The sequence below is a fragment of the Scyliorhinus torazame genome, chromosome 15 (genome assembly GCF_047496885.1).
Source record: "Scyliorhinus torazame isolate Kashiwa2021f chromosome 15, sScyTor2.1, whole genome shotgun sequence".
Lineage (NCBI taxonomy): Eukaryota > Metazoa > Chordata > Chondrichthyes > Carcharhiniformes > Scyliorhinidae > Scyliorhinus > Scyliorhinus torazame.
The window spans coordinates 119,596,058-119,615,473 of record NC_092721.1 but is presented as its reverse complement, the minus strand read 5'-3'; the positions used below and the strand labels follow the sequence as shown (position 1 = coordinate 119,615,473).

Genomic DNA, 19,416 nt, shown 5'->3' with positions numbered 1-19,416 from the left:
GGAGGTCACTCAGAAGGTCTGAAAGGAAGCTGCTCCAGATTACAGACTTTCAAAAAGGGTTCTGAAGGAACTTGACCTCCTTTCCTTTGTATTCTTTGACCCTATTAGTAAAGCCAAGAATACTATATGCTTTTTTAATTGCTCTCTCCATCTGTCTTGCTACCTCCAATGATCAATGCACGTTTACAACCAAGTCCCTCTGCCCCTGCACCCCTTCAGCAATTTTACGACTTATTTTAAAGTATCTCTCCAGGTTTTTCCCACCAAAATGCATCACTTCACACTTCCTTGCAATGAACTTTATCTGCCACCCATCTGCCCACTCCACCAACTTATCCATGTCCTTTTGAAGTTCTACACTGTCCTCTTCACAGTTTACATTACTTCCAAGTTTTGTGTCATTCACAAGCTTTGAAACGATCCCCTGTACTCTACTCTGAACCTTTTCTATTTCTCAACTATATTTTCTTCCTGATACCTGTCACAAGCACGCTTTTTCTTCCTTACCTCAATAATTTTCCAAATTGCACTGGCTCTTCCTAATCAATACACAAATCTGGGTCGGGGTTCTCCGATATTGGGGCTAAGTGTTGACGCCATCATAAACGCTAGAGCGTTTTACGACAGTGTCACCTGACCCCAGGATCAGCGATCCTGCACCGCACAGGATGCCAGCACGGCACTGGAGAGCCTCACGCTGCTCCAGCTGCCGATACGGACGTCAGCACGGGCGGTGCGGGTTTGTGCATGCGCGTGAGTTGCCTTCTCCACGCCGCCCCGCGCAACATGGCGGAGACCTACAGGGGCCCGGCGTGGAGGAACATAGTCCCCCACCGGGATAAGCCTGCCCGTCGATCGGTAGGCCCCGATCGCAGGTAAGGACACCGTGGAGGCCCCCCCCCCAAGAGTCGGAACCCCACTCCCCCCCCACCAGGCCGGCCCCCAAAGCATGAACGGCGAGGTCCCGCCGGGTAGGACCCCAAGAGAACAATGCCGGTGGGACTCAGCCTAACTCGGCGGGCACTAGGTCCATCGCATGGGGAGAATCGCCGGGACCAGTGCCGCGCCGTCTATGCCAACGCCAATGCCACCGATTCTCTGGTCATCGGACAATCGGCAGACCGGCGTCAGAGCAGCGTTGCGTGATTCGCGGCCCTGTTGTGTGGCACTGTACCGCATGTCTTATGAAACTTCAGCAGCATTACTCTCATCAACCCTCTCATCAACCCTTTCTGTTGCCTCCTCAAAAAGTTTGCTCAACATGATTTCCCCTTTGGAAAACAATATTGCCTCTTCCTAGTTAATCCATATTTTCTATGTGACTACTAATTCTATCCTGAATAATTATTTCCAGAAGCTTTCCCACTGCTAATGAGATTTCAGAATTTAACTAAATACAATTGTGCAGTATCATATTGCCTGTGAGCAGTAACTTGATAATGAAGTCCAGGTACCATAGGATGTGGTCTTAGTTCCTCTTTCCACTTGATTTCAGTTGTGCCAATGCTTTTGAGCAACAAGCAGACCAGGTACATGCTCACAAGTATGGATGTATAGTTGTGAGGGAAGGGAGCTGCTAACTGGGACATTCATGCACATGTCCCAACAACCTCAACACAAGGTAAATTACGGACATCAGCGGTGAGTAAATTAATAGGTTAAGTAAGATAAAGTAATTTTAAATGGTTTAGATGTAGGACTCACACAAAATAAGGTTATATCCCAATTGGGTGGTTCTGTATTTTGAACTGCAATTTGTCGCTGTTTACGGACAGCTGGTTTAGTTGTGGGTACTGGTTGATTCACTCCAGTTGAATTCTCCTTCCCGTTGAAGTGTTCCTGATTTGGTCCAGTTGAATTGGAGCGCTGCAACAAATTAGAAGTGGACAATATTAAACTTGCTGAATCAGCAAATATTTGACAAATTAAATTCTGTGCAGAAAAACGTGAGGATAGTACATATTTGTAGAAATAGGGAGACCATGTGTTACTAGGAAATTGCAAGTGTAGATGGGTAGAGGAACAAAGGTAAGAGTACAAGTACAGCATTAAAGGTTGTGCCACAGATTAACAAGGCCAAAATAAAGAAGAAAACAAAGCCCAGATAAAATAAGGAAGAAAAAGAGGCGTATGATGTATGCCGGATTAATAATACCAATAGAAATCAGGAAGAGTTTCTCAAATGGAGCAGAGAGGCTAAGGATGAAATGAAATATGAAAATCATTATTGTCACAACTAGGCTTCCATTAACACTGCAATGAGGTTACTGTGAAAATCTCCTCGTCGCCATATTCCAGCGCCTGTTCCAGTCCATAGAGGGAGAATTCAGAATTCTCAGCTGGAACGGGAATTAAACCCATGCTGCTGGCCTTGTTCTGCGTCACAAACCAGCTGTCTAGCCCACTGAGCTAAACCAGCCAACGAAATAAGGAAGGCGATGAGGAAGCATGAGGAAAGAATGGCAGGCTGCGCAAACACATATTGCAACGTGTTGCCATCCTTCTGGATTTTGAATTCTCATGAGAAGTCGCCAGGCCCGGATGAGATGCAACCTAGATTGCTGAGAGAGATAAGTGTGGTATAATCATAACTATCCGCATTCCAAAGGTTCATGTAATGTCAAGAGTAGCCTCTAGAGGGAGCTACAGTTACAACTATATAAGGCTGTGATGCTAGACCTTAGAGGATGAGTGTATGCAGGAGTTAGCTAGTGAAGGTCACAAGAGCAGATAGTGCAAGTGAGTGTCGATCATAGTTTAAACCAGTAGTGAGATTAGTTGTAGATGAGTGTAGTTTGGATGTCATTAATCAATTAAGTATTCTTAAGGAGTATGTGTCAAATCCAAGTTAGTAGTGTAAATAAATTCATAGCTTTGTTTACTTTAAAGCTATTTTGTGGTCTTTGTGAACACTACGCCAACCATCCTGAAATAAGCACACAAATAACACCACATGGTACCAGAAGTATATTTCTTGTAATAAACAGCAGTTAGATTAGGTAAGAATAGCATTATGTGATTGAAGAAGCAATCCAGAAGCTACAACTCAGAAAAAAATCTACGACCTAATCAGAAGATGTAAGGTCTTAAGAAGCCTGACCACTTCAAGACATACAGTAAACAATGCCAGAACTGGGCTTTCTTTAAGCAACAGTTTGAAATTTTCATTTCTGCCTCCGGCTTGAAAATGCCTCACACCACAGGAAAATAGCACTCCTATTAAATTTGGCTGGACCACAAGCATGAGAACTTTTTAATTTGTTTGAATTCAGTGCAATGTGGACAAAAATAAATACAACATGGTGCTACAAAAATTACTGATCCTGAGAAAATTCAATGATCGCTACATGTTAAGAAAACGCTGCAGTTAAGAGCAAAGTCAGTAGATTCCTTCATCTCAACTCTAAGGTTGCGTGCGCAGTCCTGTAATTTTTCCCCAACCTCCGATTCTATGCTGCGTGATCAAGTTGTGTTCGGGATAAATGATCAAAGTTTGCATGAGAAAATGCTAAGATGACTGGTTTTATCAATTGAAGACACTATTAATATGTGCAAGGCCAGCGAACAGGCATCGAGTGAATATGTAGAGTTTGTGGCAAAAGAAAAGAGCGCAAAATCGGGAAACGTGGCAGATGCCATTAATGCTGTGTCGCAGCAAAGAAAACTCCATACAATGGCCGGTAGCCATTTTGAAAGTAACGTCATGAGTGTGATGATGTGCACACGCTGTGGATACGCGCACATTAAAAAGAATTGTCCGTCAAAAGGCAATGTTCCAAATGTTGCAAACTTAACCACTTTGCAGCACAGTGTTGTTTATCAGCAACTGTTCCAGTAACCAAATTTTAAAAGTCCTACAATAATAATAATCTTTATTCTCACAAGCAGGCTTACATTAACACTGCAATGAAGTTACTGTGAAAAGCCCCTAGTCGCCACATTCTGGCACCTGTTCGGATACACAGAGGGAGAATTCAGAATGTCCAAATTACCTAACAGCATGTCTTTTGCGACTTCTGGGAGGAAACCGGAGCACCCGGAGGAAACGCACACAGATACGGGGAAAACGTGCAGATTCCACACAGACAGTGACCCAAGCCAGGAATCGAACCTCGGACGCTGGAGCTGTGAAGCAACAGTGTGCTACCATCGTGATTTCAGATGGATCCAAAGTGTGCAGAGTGCAGAGAAAAAATCCAACATCATAGCTGATAGGGAGGATTTCTCTCCATATTCACTTTTGGATACTTTCATGACAGAAGCAGTCACTAGGATTAATTTACTGGATCGAAATGAAAGGCCAATAAAAGAGCTCTCGATGATAATTAAGGAGTGGACTGTCTCATTAGAAATAAATGGAAAATGAATACTATTTAAAATTGACACAGGAGCGCACACAAATATTATCATCCACCAATCTTTAAAGCAAGCTATTGACAAACCACGAATAAAACAATTCACTTGTAGGCTCGAAGATTACAATGATTTTTAAAAAAATCTTTTTATTGGCATTTTCAAAATTATGTACATTGCCGTTCATTTTCATTTATTGTACAATGTAAAATGGCTGTTGCCTTCTGTTTCTTTATTTACAAATTGTTGGGGTCTAGTTCTGCGTGTCCCCGTCCCCCCCAGCTTGGCCCCAGCCCCCATTTCCTTAATCCCTCCCCGTCTTACCCCACCCATCCCCCTTGATGTCCTCCCTGGTCGATCTGGGGGTGTGCTCCCCCTCCCTTTCCCCCCCCTTTCTTTTCTCCCTTCGTCGGCTTCAGCCGTGTTCTTTTTGTGGATGAGGTGGGGTTACCCCCTCTCTCCCTCCCCTCCCCCAGTGTTGTCCCTCTTTGTCCATCTCAGACTCTCTGCCTCCTCCCCCCATCATCCCCCCTGGGTTGTGTGTCCCTGGCGTTCCTCCTTTTCTTTTGTTTTTTCTTTTCCCTTTTTAATCCTTGCAGTTCCCTCTCTATTGGCTGTTGTTGGCCTCAAACAGGTTTTGGAACTGACCATTTGGAATTGCCCCCATGTAGTAAGGAAGCCTTCCTCCGTCCCTCGGATGACGTATTTGATCTTCTCCAGGTGGAGAAATTCAGTCTGCAGTCCCAGTGGGTGGTGCTGCTGATCGCCAGCTGAGCAGGATTCTCCGGCGTGCGATTAGGGAAGCGAAAGCTAGGGCGCTGGTCCACTTCCCCATGTATAGCTCTCGCTGCTCTGGTACTCCGAAGGTTGCCACATTTAGGCATGGCTTCACCTTCACCCCCCCACAACTTTGGACATTGCCTCATAGATGTCTGCCTCATAGAAGTCTGTCCAGAACCCAGCAAGCTTGGGACAAGCCCAGAACATGTGGGTGTGGTTGGCCGGGCCCCTCTGGCACTGTTCACATTTGTCTTCCACCTCCGGGAAGAACCTGCTCATTCGGGTTCATAGAATCATTACATTTACAGTGCAGAAGGAGGCTATTTGGCACATCGAGTCTGCACTGGCTCTTGAAAAGAGCACCCTACTTAAGCCCATGCCTCCACCCTATCCTCGTAACCCAGTAACCCCACTGAACCTTTTTTGGACACTAAGGGCAATTTATCATGGCCAATCCACCTAACCTGCACAACTTTGGACTGTGGGAGGAAACCAGAACACCCGGAGGAATCCGACGCAGACACGGGGAGAATGTGCAGACTCCGCACAGACATGCAGACTCCGCACAGACAGTGATCCAAGCCGGGAATCGAACCTGGGACCCTGGAGCTGTGAAGCAGTTGTGCTAACAACTGTGCTACCGTGCTGCCCCTGTGCTACCGTGCTGGTCAGGTGTACTCTGTGCACCACTTTGAACTGAATTAGGCTGAGCCTTGCACAGGAGGAGGTGGGGCTGGCCCTGCTCAGTGCTTCGCTCCAGAGTCCCCACCTCACTTTTGTCCCCAGTTCATCCTCCCATTTCCATTTGGTATCGCCCAGTGGGCTTTGGGCTCTGTCCAGTAGCTGTCCGTATATTTTACCACAGAGTGCCCCTTCCTTATTGTCCATGGTCATCAGGTCCTCTAATGGTGTAGTCTCCGGGGCCCAGGGGTATCCTACAGTCTCTTTGCAGAGGAAGAGTTTTATTTGTAAGTGTCTCATTTCCTGCCCTGTCGGTAGTTCCCATTCCTCTGTTAGTTTGTTCAGCGTCGCTAGTTTGTGTTCTACATGGAAGTCCCTAACTGTCAGCGTTCCCTTGTCCTGTTTCCATTTTTTAAACGTTGTGTCTGGCATGGCTGGCAGGAATCTGTGGTTACCGCAGATGGGGGCCATGGGGGACATCTTGGTCAGCCCGAAGTGCTGTCTTAGTTGACCCCACGTTTTCAGTGTGGCCGCTACCACTGGGCTCGATGTATATTTCGTCGAGGGCAGTGGGAGTACTGTCGTGGCCCGGGCCAGGAGGGTTGTTCCCTTGCAGGAGGCCTCCTCCATCTGCACCTACTCCGAGTTGGGTTCTTGCACCCATCCCCCTCTTTCCGCTGTTGCTGCCCAGTGGTAATTTTGCAGGTTTGGCAGCACAAGGCCTCCCATAATTTTCCTCCTTTGCAGTGTTGATTTGGGGACTCTTGGATTTTTGGCCCCCCACACAAATGCCATAATTAAGCTATCTAGGTTCTGGAAGAAGGCTTTGGGATGAAGATCGGTATGGACCTAAACAGGAAGAGGAACCTCGGCAGCACGTTCATTTTGATCGTCTGCACTCTCCCCGCCAGGGAAAGTGGGACTGCGTCACACCTCTTTAGGTCCTTTTTGACTTCCTCCACCAGGTTGGTCAGGTTCCACTTGTGGATCTGTGTCCAGTCCTTGGCTATTTGGATCCCCAGGTATCGGAATCTATTTGGGGCTCTTTTGAACGGGAGTCCCTCCAACTCTGTCCCTTGCCCCTTTGGGTTCACTGGGATGCCTCACTTTTTCCCAGGTTGCGTTTGTAACCTGAGAATGTTCCGAACTTTCTTAGGATCCGCATGATTGCTTTCAGTCCTTCCTGTGGCTTTGAGACGTTCGGGAGCAGGTCATCTGCATCGAGTGAAACTCTGTGCTCTCTGTCACCTCTTTGCGTCCCGTAAGGCTATCGGCAGGGGTTCAATTGCTAATGCAAACAGGAGCAGGGACAATGGGCATCCTTGCCTTATGTCTCTTTGTAGCTGGAAGTATTCAGAGTTGGTGGTGTTAGTTTGAACGCTCGCCTTGGAACGTTGTACAGGAGTCTCACCCAGATGGTGAATCCCGCTCCTAGCCCAAACAGTTCCAGCACCTCGGAGGTACTTCCATTCAACTCTGTCGAAGGCCTTTTCCGCGTCCAAGGAGACGATCACGTCTGGTGTTCTCTCCCCGAGGGGAAGGGGGGGGGGTGTCATTATTACGTTCAACAGCCGCCTAATGTTCGCAGTGATTTGCCTACCCTTGACAAAGCTCGTTTGGTCTTCAACAACCACCTCTGGTACAGAGTTCTCCAGCCTTTTGGCCAGGATCTGTGCGAGTATTTTTGATTCCACATTCAGCAGCGAAATGGATCTATTTGATCCACATTCCGTCGGGTATTAATGAAATTGTGGCCTGTGCTAGTGTAGGAGGCAAAATGGCCCTTGCTAGCGAGTCTGCGAACATGTCCCTTAGATGTGGGGCCAGGGCTGGTCGGAATTTTTTGTAGAAGTCCGGCGGGAACCTGTCCGGCCCCGGTGCCTTCCCCGCCTGCATGGAGCTGATGCTCTCCATGATTTCTGCCAGGTCTATTAGTGCTTCCAGCTCCCTCCGTCTGTCCTTCCCCACAACCGGCATTTTCAGTCCGTCGATGAACTGTTTCATCCCCATGTCCCCTTCGGGAGGTTCTGAGGTGCCTGTTTTCGCAGCTGGTGAGCCAGTAGGTGGCCAGCCTTTTCTCATTGTTCATAAAAGGTGTCCCCTGTCTGGCGGAGTTGGTGTACTGCTTTCCTAGTGGATAGCAGGTGAAGGTTCATTTGTAGCTTTTTCCTCTCCTCCAGTAGCTCTATGGTCGGGCCCTCGGAGTACTGTCTGTTGACCTCCACGATGGAGTCGATGAGCTGTTGCCTGGCCTCTCTCTCTTCCCTATCTCTACATGCCTTGTAGGCTATAATTTCCCCTCTGATCACAGCCTTTAGTGCCCCGCAGAACGTGGAGGGTGAGACCTCCCCGTTCCTGTTGTTTTTTTTGTTTTACAAACTTGCATCAAAGCAGGTTACAGCAAAAAAACACCACGGGAAACATACTTCCCAACAATCAATAATACCGTCTGTACAGATTTTTCCCTTTTTTCACCCTCCCCAACTTACCGCCTCCAACCAGCCCCCTGTGAAGAATAGTTCCTCAAACATGGTCACAAACATCCCCTACCTTTTCTCAAACCCCCTGCTGCGCCTTTTAACTCATACTTTATCTTCCAGAAACCGCCTCATATCCCCCTCCTCACCCTCTGGGTTCGCCTCATAAAGTCCCTGGTAGTACTCCCTTAACGCCTCGTTTATCCTCCCTGGCTCCAACACCACACCCCCAGTCCGTATCTTCAATATTTCCCTGGACGCAGCCTGCCTCCGCAGCTGGTGCGCCAGTATGCGGTTCGCCTTCACCCCATACTCATATTGCACACCTCTTGCCCTACGCAGTTGCCTAAATGCCCTCCCTGTTGTCAACCTGTCAAACTGCCCCTGCAACTTTTCCTCCTTGCCAATCCCTCCACGGTGGGCACCCTTGAATATTCCCTGTCCACCTCCACTACCTCACTCACTAGACGGTCATGTTCCTCCCTCCTTTCCCTATCCGCATGAGCCTTAAACAAAATAATTTCCGCTCAGACCACTGCCTTCAGTGCTTCACAAAAAATGGCCGCCGACACCTCCTCATTCTGATTCAGCTCCACATACTCCTTAATCTCCCGCACCTTATCACAAAAACCTCGATCCGCCAACAACCACGAGGCAAACCTCCACCCCAGCTCCCGCCCCGATCTAAACCAAATCTCCAGCCAGTGGGGCGCATGATCCGAGATAACTATCTTAACGGCCCCTCCATCCCAACCAAAGTCTCCCGACCCACTACAAAGTAATCAATCCTTATGGACGTGTGAAAAGAAGGAATACTCCCTTCCCCCGGGTTCTGAAAGTGCCATGGGCCCACTATACCCATCCTCCCCATAAACCCCCCCCAGCTCCCTTGCCATTCGTACCCTACCCATCGACCTGGAGCTCGACCTATCCACCCTCGGCTCTAGGACACAGTTAAAATCTCCTCCCATGATCTACTGGTACGTGGCCAAATCCGGGATCGCTGCCAGCAACCCCCTCATAAAACCCACATCATCCCAATTTGGGGTGTACACATTTACCAACACCACCACTACCCCTTCCAATTCCCCACTCATAATCACATATCTCCCACCCGGATCCCTCACCTCCTTCGCACTCACAAATCCCATTTTGTTGCTTATTAAAATCACCACACCCCTCAATTTCAAATCAAACCCCGAGTGAATAACCTGCCTGACCCACCCCTTCTTTAACATAACCTGGTCCTTCACACGGAGGTGCGTCTCTTACAGAAAGACCACCAACGCTTTCAAGTTCCTGAGGTGCGCGAACACCCGTGACATTTTAACCGGCCCATTCAGTCCCCGGACGTTCCACGTTACCAGCCTTCCCGAAGGCTTATGCCGCCAATCCCCTCTACCGTCCGTCATCTTCCCCACTTAACTCCGACTCCCTAAATTCCACTCTATACCTAGCCCATCCCAGATGGCCCCTTTCTCTGTCCCTGACCATGTCATCTCTCACCCCCTGCCACATCGCAACAACCTCGCCCATTCTCCCCCTCCCCCTTTCCCCCCTCCACCCGGGCACCCCTCTCGGCCTTCTCCCCAGCACCTCACATCCGTTCACCAGCATCACCTGCTAGCACAGCCACCCCTGCCCAAAGGTGTCATAATATACGCCAGTATATCATGGTGCAGACACACACACTGATGGACACACAGTGGGACCAATCAACACACACAACACCGCAGCCAATCACCAGTTAGAGCACACGCACTATAAAGACAGGGGGCGTCAGAATTCCCATTCATTCGAGCTGCAGCTTCCTAGTAGGACAGAGCTCACAGCCTGCAGCACAGACATTCACCATGTGCTGAGTGCATCGACTGGTTAGGACAAGGCAAAGGTCTTTAGTTAAAGCTAGTATCGTGTTAACCCACGGTGAGAGTATGTTAAACTGTTAATGACTCAAAAAAATATTGTTGCACTATTTCAAGTGTTGGTGACCTGTAAGTGTTCCACGGATCCTGAGCGCCCAACACAACAAAAGGCACCCTCCTTCCCTTCCCCGCACTCCTCAGCTCAAGGAGGAAGGCTCCTTGCTGACCTTACCCTCCCCCACCCACACAAGGACTTCTCCTGAATTCCAGGCTGCCTTCTCCAAAAGCAAACAAACAGATGTTAAACACAAACAGTCCCATAATACAGGAGGGGGGGATGGGAACATCCATCCCAACATAAACTCTTCACCCGTACAATCTCAACAATAAACAGCAAAAAGACGAAAATCCCCCAATCCCTACCCCCACTTCAAACATGCTTCCAACCATTATAAAGTGCCAGCACCCCAGTTCGCAAGCATTGTCCATTTAGTTCTCCCACAGTTTATGCTCCTTAATAAAGTCTTTGGCCGCTTCTGGGGTCTCGAAATAATACTCCCGTCCTCCGAACGTCACCCATAATTTCACCGGGTAGAGCACCCCAATCCTGATCTGCCGCCGGTACAGCTCCGCCTTGGCCTTGTTGGAACCTGCCCACTGCTTTGCCGACACGGCTCCGATGTCCTGATAAATTCAGACGCTATTCTCCTCCCAGTCGCAGGTGCGCTTCTCCCTGGCCCATCGCAGAATCTTCTCTTTCGCCACAAATTTGTGGAGTCTCACGATGACCGCCCGCGGCGGCTCCTCACTTTAGACTTCTCCCTCAGGGACCTATGCATTCGGTCCACTTCAGGCGCCTTATCTATCACCCCTTCTGCCACCAGCCCGCCAGCATCCTCGAGACGTACCTCGTGACACTCACACCTTCCACTCCTTCAGGCAGGCCCATTATTCACAGGTTCTGCTTTCTCGAGGCATTCTCCTGTTTCTCCACCTTTGCCCTCAACGTTTTACACAGGTCTCCTCGGAGCCCCACCTCCCCCTTCAGAGCCACCACATGATCGCTGTGGTCCAAGATCACTCCTTCGATCTGCCGAATCTGCGACCCCTGCACCTTCAAACACTTCTCCACCCGTTCTAGAGAACTCTTCAGGGGCACCACAGCTCCTTCGATGGCCTTCGAGCGATCCTCCCGCATTTCCTTCCACTGCTGGCAGAATTCCTCTTGAATAAACGCCATCAGCTCCTCCATCTGGGGCCTTCCAGCTTGCACCAGCCCTTCCCCTGCCACCGTGCTTACTCTGGCTGTTGCTGCAGAACAGGCTTCCAACTCTTTAGCCTGTTCTCTCACTGTTCTGCAGGGTCTGCTAGCCAATAGACATACCGCTCCCGGGGGAAACTACTCCTCCAACATTCACCTACGCCTTTTCATCAAAATCCCACCCACTCCTTTCTGTGTCTTCAAGCAGGAGCTGCCCTGTGCGTGACCACTCAGTCCATAGCCAACCCCGGGAATCCCCGTTCCGGTTGTTACTCACATAGTTGCCTATGGCCTGCGATGATTTCTGGCAGAAGGCCTTGTCAGCCAGGAGGTCCATGTCCAGCCTCCATGTGGGGCGCTGGGCACTGCCTGTCTCCAACCTCACATCCACGTGGGGCATGGTCGGAGATGACTATCACGGAGTATTCCGCTTCTCTAATTCCTGGAAGCACCAATTTCCCCATTGCAAAGAAGTTGTATATAACCTATGTACTTGTGAAAAGAATGAGAATTCTTTTTCTCCCGGTCCACCGCCCCCATCTGCTCCATAGATGCTCCCAGTTCCGTAACCATGCCTGTCCTTTTCCCCATTTTGGGACTCGATCGGTCAGTAAGCGGGTCCTGTACACAGTTGAAGTCACCTCCCATAATCAGTCAGTGCGTGTCAATGTCAGGCATTTCCGCCATGGATTTTTTAATAAAGTCTGTGTCGCCCCGGTTGGGAGCGTACACATTCACCAGTACCATCGGTGCCCCTTCCAGGACACCGCAGGCCATGACATACCGTCCCCCTGGGTTCGTGACCATCCTCGTCTCCGTAAGTCTTATCCTCTTACTAATCAATATGGCTACTTCCCTCGCCCTCATTCCGTAGCATGAATGGTATGTCTGTCCCACCCAGCCCTTCCTTACCAGTAATCTGTCCTTCACCCTCAGGTGTGTCTCCTGCAGGTAGACTATGTCCGCCTTCAGCCTCCTCACGTGCGCGAAGACTCTGAATCTTTTTACTGGGCCGTTAAGTCCCCTTACATTCCAGATGACTATCCTGGTGGGGGGGCTTCTGACCCCCCAGTCCTGCAGGATCAACCATACTTACCTGGTGGGCACAACCCAGCACTCCGGGGTTTCCCTTTGTTAGGGGGGCGTCCAAAATGGCCGCGGTTGCCATTCTCACCATGAAGTTGAGCCCCTGCGCTCTGGGGTTTCCCTTTGTCTAGGGGGCACCCAACATGGCTGCCAACATGGTTGTGCCCTGCACTCTGAGGTCTCCATTTGTTTAGGGACCCTCCAAAGGGGCTGCTTGCGGCACCAACTTTGTTCCTTGGCCTGTTTCATGCCCACCGAGGTCTGTTCCTTTCTCGCTGTCAACCCTTTCCTATCTTTCTGCCCCTTTCCTGTTCTGTGAGTCCCCCCACCCCATTCCCCCCTTCCCCTCCCTGTCTCCCCCCACCCTCCCCCTCTGTATTCACCCCGCTTTCTGTCCTGCCCCCCCTCCCCCTTGGCCAGACGCTCACTCTCCCTGAGAGGTGCGCCGCGGCCCCCTTTACTGCTTGTCTTCCCGTGCTAGTCCTCCCTGCTATGATGGTGGCTCCCCTTCCTGGGCTGGTCTCGCCCTGTCTCTGTTCTATCTGCCTGTCTCCATTCCCTTCTTCGCGCTCTCACCTATTTCCCCCATCCTTGCTCCCCTCTCTCTGTCTTCCTACTTTAATCCGAGAACGAGGCAGCACGGTCCTCAGCAAATACAGAGTCTGTACAATAGATCCTGGTCCCGTTTCGTCCTCCGCTTTCCATCTTCTTCCAAGCTTCCCCTACCATTGCCTCGTTTGTTCCTTCTCGAGATTGTTGGTTTTCACGAACTCTTCGGCCTCCGCCGGGGTGCCGAAGTAGTGTTCTTTCCCCTTGTACGTTACCCAGAGTCTGGCCGGGAACAACATGCTGAACCTCACCCCGCTCTTGTAGAGTGCCGATATTGCCATATTAAATTCAGCCTTTTTTTGCCAGATCCACCCCAATGTCCTGATATACCCTTATTCTGTGTCCTTCCCACAAGCACGACTTTATCTGTTGGGCCCACCTTCGGATATTTTCTCCCGGTCCTGGTACCGGCGTAGCTTTACGATTATCGCTCTCAGCTGCTCCGCAGTCTTGGGTTTCGGTCGGAGCGACCGGTGTGCCCTGTCAAGTTCTGGGGGCTTTGGGAAGCTGCCCCTCCCGACTCGGTTGCCCAGCAATTGGGTGATGTAGTCTGTTGGGTCCCTTCCCTCAACCCTCTCTGCCAGTCCTACAATTTGGACATTCTGTCATCTGGATGTGTTTTCCTGGTCCTCTACCTTTCCCCTCAGATTCCCTTGGGCCAGCACCTACCTCTTCACTTCGGTCTCCAGAGCCACAATCCTATCACTCTGGTCGGTTGATGCCCTTTCCAGGTCCAGGATCTTCCTTTCCTGGACTTCCATTTTCTTTCCCAGGCCGTCTATCATGTGCTGGAGGGCGGCCATTGCTTCCATCGCCACCTCTTTCACCACCTCTTTCACCACCAGCTGGAATTCCATCTTAATCGCCTCCCTCATGGCAGTCAGTTCTTCTTTTAGGAATGTTTTTCATCCATCCCCTGTTGTGGTGGGGGGGCGTTGCTGCCTGTTCATGTTCTGCTGTTCAGGTCGCCAGTTGCCCGTTTCCTTGGTTCGCCAGGCCCTCCGCCTCTCCACGTGGGTCCACCGCTTCGTCCACTCGTTGCTCCTGCCCCTTACCGCCGCTTCTGCCTTCTTACTGGCCCTTTGAACCACTGTTTGCTGGCATCTTCTCTTCTGCTTCTTCGCTGCTCACGCCTTTTGGGTTTTAAGGAATTCTGGGTGGCCTTTTGAGCCAAGAATCCTAGAAAATTCACTATCTTGGGTCCGATTGAGAGGAGAGCCACCTGATGGGTGTCAGCTCAGCACATCACCGCCACCAGAAGTCCGAAGATTACAATAATAACAAGATAGTCACAAGAGGACTCTGCTGTCTTGTTTTTAAGAATGGGAACATCGAGATACCCATCGACTTCGAGGTGGTAGAGAGTGAGAACTCATCATTAATTGGAGTGGATGTTTGTGCAAGTTTGCAGCTGGTTGAAAGGATTCACTCAACCAGTACTTCAGCTGACCAAGATGAAGAGTCAAGAGTAGATTGGATGTTGTGGACGACCTCTCCAAAGCTACCAATGATGCTGACACATCGGATTCCAGGGCAACGCTGAAATATCAGAACCCAAGAAAGTCCAAATAGTGGAATCTCAAGCTTGTTTCATTACCAAGATACTACCAGTGTCTGACCTCAAACTACAGACCATAAAAGCCAAAACTGAAAAGGATTTGACGCCCCAGAAGGTGAAACAATACCGAAAAGAAGGATGACCTGCTGGATGTTGATCATCCTTTCGAGATATAAGAGATCATCTATCCACAGTAGATGGTATCCTGCTGAAGGGAGACAGGATAGTGATTTCTGCCAGTTTACGTTTAGGAATTCTGCATCAGATTCACAAGGGTCATAAAGACATCGAAAAGTGTCATAGGAGAGCCAGACAGTAGGTGTATTGGTCGGGAATAAACAGAGATATCGACCAATATGTTCGAGCATGTACAATTTGTCAGATGCATCAGTCTTCACAGAGCAAAGAAACCATGCAACAGGTGGAAATTGTTACAAGTCCATGGAACAAAGTGGGCATGAATCTATTCTATTTCCAGGGTCATGGCTACCTGATAGTCATAAACTATTGCTCCAGCTTTCCTGCGGTGATGATGCTGAACGATTCAACTGCCAGTTCGGTGATGAAGGCAACAAAATCAATTTTTGCACGCCATGGGATACCTCTTAACGTTGTTTCTAACAATGGTCCTTGTTTCTTGAGTTAGAGCGGACACAGTTTTCAGAGAAATTTAATTTCAATCATATTACTTCCAGCCCAAGTTATCCTCAGTCTAATGGAAAAGCAGAGAAAGGAGTAGGGATAATAAAGAAGTTATTCCGCAAAGCAAGTGATGATGGTCAAGACATATAATTGCCGTTGTTAGCATACAAAGCGACACCATTATAAACTGGTCTATCAGCTGCTCAAATGTTGATGGGTAGAGACGAAGAACCACATTACCAGAGATCACCAGCCCTGAAATGGATAATAAAGAGGTACGTGAATGTATCACGGCAGCGAAAAAGAAGCAACAAGAGGTCTATAATAGACAAACCAAACCATCGAGATGGTGACTTCATGAATTCAGAATCCAGAAGGAGGATGGAAACACGTTGCAAAAGTTTTAAACAAGTAACACCTAGGTCATACTTAGTAAAAAGAGAACAGGGATCGTTGTTCAGGAGAAACGGATGAGCATTGCTGCATGGCAAGTATAAAGTTCAACCTCAGCTTTCGAATATTGTACCACATGACAACATATTGAAGGAAAATGCCTTTCCAGATCCTTACTTAGCGCAGACACAGCAAGAAGATGTGGCAGAGCAATCGAATACCTTGAACATTCCATTGAGACAATCTACGAGAAGAAAAAGACCACCAGAGAGACTTCATTTGTGATGACTGTAAAATGAACCTTTTGCTCATCTAAGTGATGTAACAGTTATTACGAATTAATGTACGGGATTATAGTGAGGTTATGTTAGTTACTAGCTAATAGTCAGAATTACACCGGTAAGGTAAGGGTTAAAGAAAAAATCCCAGCAACGTTATAAAAGTCTTCTTTTACAAAGAAAGGGGAATGTGATATTATCGTAACTATCAGCAATGCAAGGGTTAATGTAGTGTCGAGAGTAGCCACTAGAGGCAGCTACAGTTACAACTATATAAGGCAGTGATGCTAGACCTTAGAGGAGGAATGTATGCATGAGTTAGCTAGTGGAGGTCAGAAGAGCAGACAGTGCATGTGAGTGGAGATCATAGTTTAAACCAGTAGCAAGATTAGCTGTGGATGTGTAGTTTAGATGTTATTAATCAACTGTGTATACTAAATTCATAGCTTTGTTTAAGTTAAAGCTATTTTGTGGTCTTTGTGAATAAGATTTTGTGAATCCCGCAGGGTTCAGTGTTGGGGCCACAGCTGTTCTCTTTATATATTAACGATCTAGATGATGGGACTGGGGGCATTCTGGCTAAGTTTGCCGATGATACAAAGATAGGTGGAGGGGCAGGTAGTATGGAGGAGGTGGGGTTCTGCAGAAAGATTTAGACAGTTTAGGAGAGTGGTCCAAGAAATGACTGATGAAATTCAACGTGGGCAAGTGCGAGGTCTTGCACTTTGGAAAAAAGAATAGAGGCATGGACTATTTTCTAAACGGTGACAAAATTCATAATGCTGAAGTGCAAAGGGACTTGGGAGTCCTAGTCCAGGATTCTCTCAAGGTAAACTTGCAGGTTGAGTCCGTAATTAAGAAAGCAAATGCAATGTTGTCATTCGTCTCAAGAGGCTTGGAATATAAAAGCAGGGATGTACTTCTGAAGCTTTATAAAGCATTAGTTAGGCCCCATTTAGAATACTGTGAGCAATTTTGGGCCCCACACCTCAGGAAGGACATACTGGCACTGGAGCGGGTCCAGCGGAGATTCACACAGATGATCCCAGGAATGGTAGGCCTAACATACGATGAACGTCTGAGGATCCTAGGATTATATTCATTGGAGTTTAAGAGGTTGAGGGGAGATCTAATAGAAACTTACAAGATAATGAATGGCTGAGAGAGGGTGGATGTAGGGAAGTTGTTTCCATTAGCAGGGGAGACTAGGACCCGGGGGCACAGCCTTAGAATAAAAGGGAGTCACTTTAGAACAGAGGTGAGGAGAAATTTCTTCAACCAGAGAGTGGTGTATCTGAGGAATTCATTGCCACAGAGGGCGGTGGAGGCCGGGACGTTGAGTGTCTTTAAGACAGAATTTGATAAATTCTTGATTTCTCGAGGAATTAAGGGCTATGGAGAGAGAGCGGGTAAATGGAGTTGAAATCAGCCATGATTGAATGGTGGAGTGGACTCGATGGGCCAAATTGCCTTACGTCCGCTCCTATGTCTTATGGTCTTATGGTCTAACGCCAACCATCCTGAAATAAGCAACACAAAGAACGCCACAGTGAGGGAGCATATTGCAAAACCATTGACAGAACTTTTCCAGGCATCTCTGAATACAGGATTAGTCTTGGGGATTGGAGGGTTAGAAATGTGATGCCGTTGTTTAAGGGGCAGAGGATAACCCAGGAAACTGCAGAACTTTCAGCTTGACATCAGTAATGGGAAAACTGATGGAGGCCATAATACGGAACAAGATAAATATACACTGAGATAAACATAAGTTGATACTAGACAGTCAACATGGCTTTGTCAGGGGCAGGTCATATTTGACAAATTTAATTGAGTTCTTTGACGAGGTGACACAGACAGTGGATGAAGGTACTGCCATATGTATTATATATTTGGACTTTCAGAAAGCATTTGATATGGTGCTAAATGGCAGGTTGAAGAGCAAATTAAAATGTTTGGGATTTATGGACCCTTGGCAGCATGGATTAGAAGTCGGCTAAGGGATAGGAAACAGAGGGTGGGTATAGATGGACATTTCTCAGACTGAAGAAACGTTGAAAGTTGTGTGCTCCAGGGCTCAGTGTTGGGACTCCTGCTTTTACTGATTTATATAAATGATTTTGAGATGAGTGTTGAGGGCAAAATGTCTAAATTTACAGATGATACTAAGCTAGGGAGAACAATGAATTAGAGGATGACGCTGAGCGACTTCAGAGGGACATTTTTTTAAAATAAATTTAGAGTGCCCAATTAATTTTTTCCAATTAAGAGGAAATTGAGAGTGGCTAATCCATCTAACCTGCACATCTTTGGGTTGTGGGGGCGAAACCCACGCAAACACGGGGAAAATGTGCAAACTCCACACAGACAGTGATCCAGGGCCTGGATCGAACCTCGGTGCCATGAGACAGCAGTGCTAACCACTGTGTCACCGTGATGCCCTGACTTCAGAGGGACATTGACAAGTTGGCCAAATGGGCAGACACCTGACAGATGAACGTCAATGCAGCAAAATCTTAGGTAATGCATTTTGGCATCAGAAACATGGGGAATAATATAGGCTCAATGGTACAACTTTGACGGGAGTACAGGGGCAGAAGGATCTCGGAGTTAAAGTGCATACTTCTCTGAAGGTGGCCAGGCAAGTTGAAACAGTTGTTAAGAAGGCTTATAGGATGGGATTTCTGGTGGCGCCCATGGTGTGAGTGGTCGCACACAGGTGGCTCCTGCTTGAAGGCACAAAAAGGAGCTTGTTTTACCCGATATTAGGTGGAATTTGGGTGAAAAGGTGTAGGTGAAAATCAGAGGAGTAGTTTCCCCCGGGAGTGGTATGTCCACTGGTTACCAAACCCAGCAGAAGATGGTGGGAGACCTGGCCAAAGTGTTGGAGGAATCCTATGGTACAACAGCCAATGTAAGGATGGCTGAGGGGGGAGGTGCAAAGTGGAAAGCCCCTGATGGAGCAGTTGAGAGCATTCATTAAGGAAGAATTCTGCCAGCAGAGGAAGGAAATGCGGGAGTATCACTTGAAGGCATCGAAGGAGCTGTGGCATCCCTGAAGAGTTCAGTGGAATAGGTGGAGAAGAGTTTAGAGGTGCATGGGGTCACAGATTCCGGAGATTGAAGGAGTGATCTCCGATCACAGCGATCGTGTGGTGGCTCTGGAGGCGGAGGTGGGGCAGAAGACCTTCGTAAAATGTTGAGGGCAAAGGTGGAGGAGCAGGAGATTTTGTCGAGAAGGCAGAACCTGCAAATTGTGGGCCTGCCTGAAAGGGTGGAAGGTGGTTGTACCACAAGTTCCTTAGTGTCCAAAGTTGCCCTTAGTGTTTGTTGGGTGGGGTTACTGGGTTATGGGGATAGAGTGGAGGTGTGGATCTTGGGTAGGGTGCTCTTTCCAAGAGCCGGTGCAGACTCGATGGGCTGAATGGCTTTCTTC

General features: G+C 48.4%; 1 protein-coding gene across 1 annotated transcript in view; it reads right to left on the bottom strand.

Annotated features, from left to right (window-relative positions):
- Positions 1–19,416, bottom strand: part of LOC140391778 (transmembrane protein 182-like) — a 131,244-nt gene that overhangs the window by 97,764 nt on the left and 14,064 nt on the right. Inside the window, exon 2 of the mRNA XM_072476642.1 lies at positions 1,705–1,866. Within this exon, the coding sequence (XP_072332743.1) occupies positions 1,705–1,866 (162 nt within the window). The remainder of the gene's footprint in view (positions 1–1,704; positions 1,867–19,416) is intronic.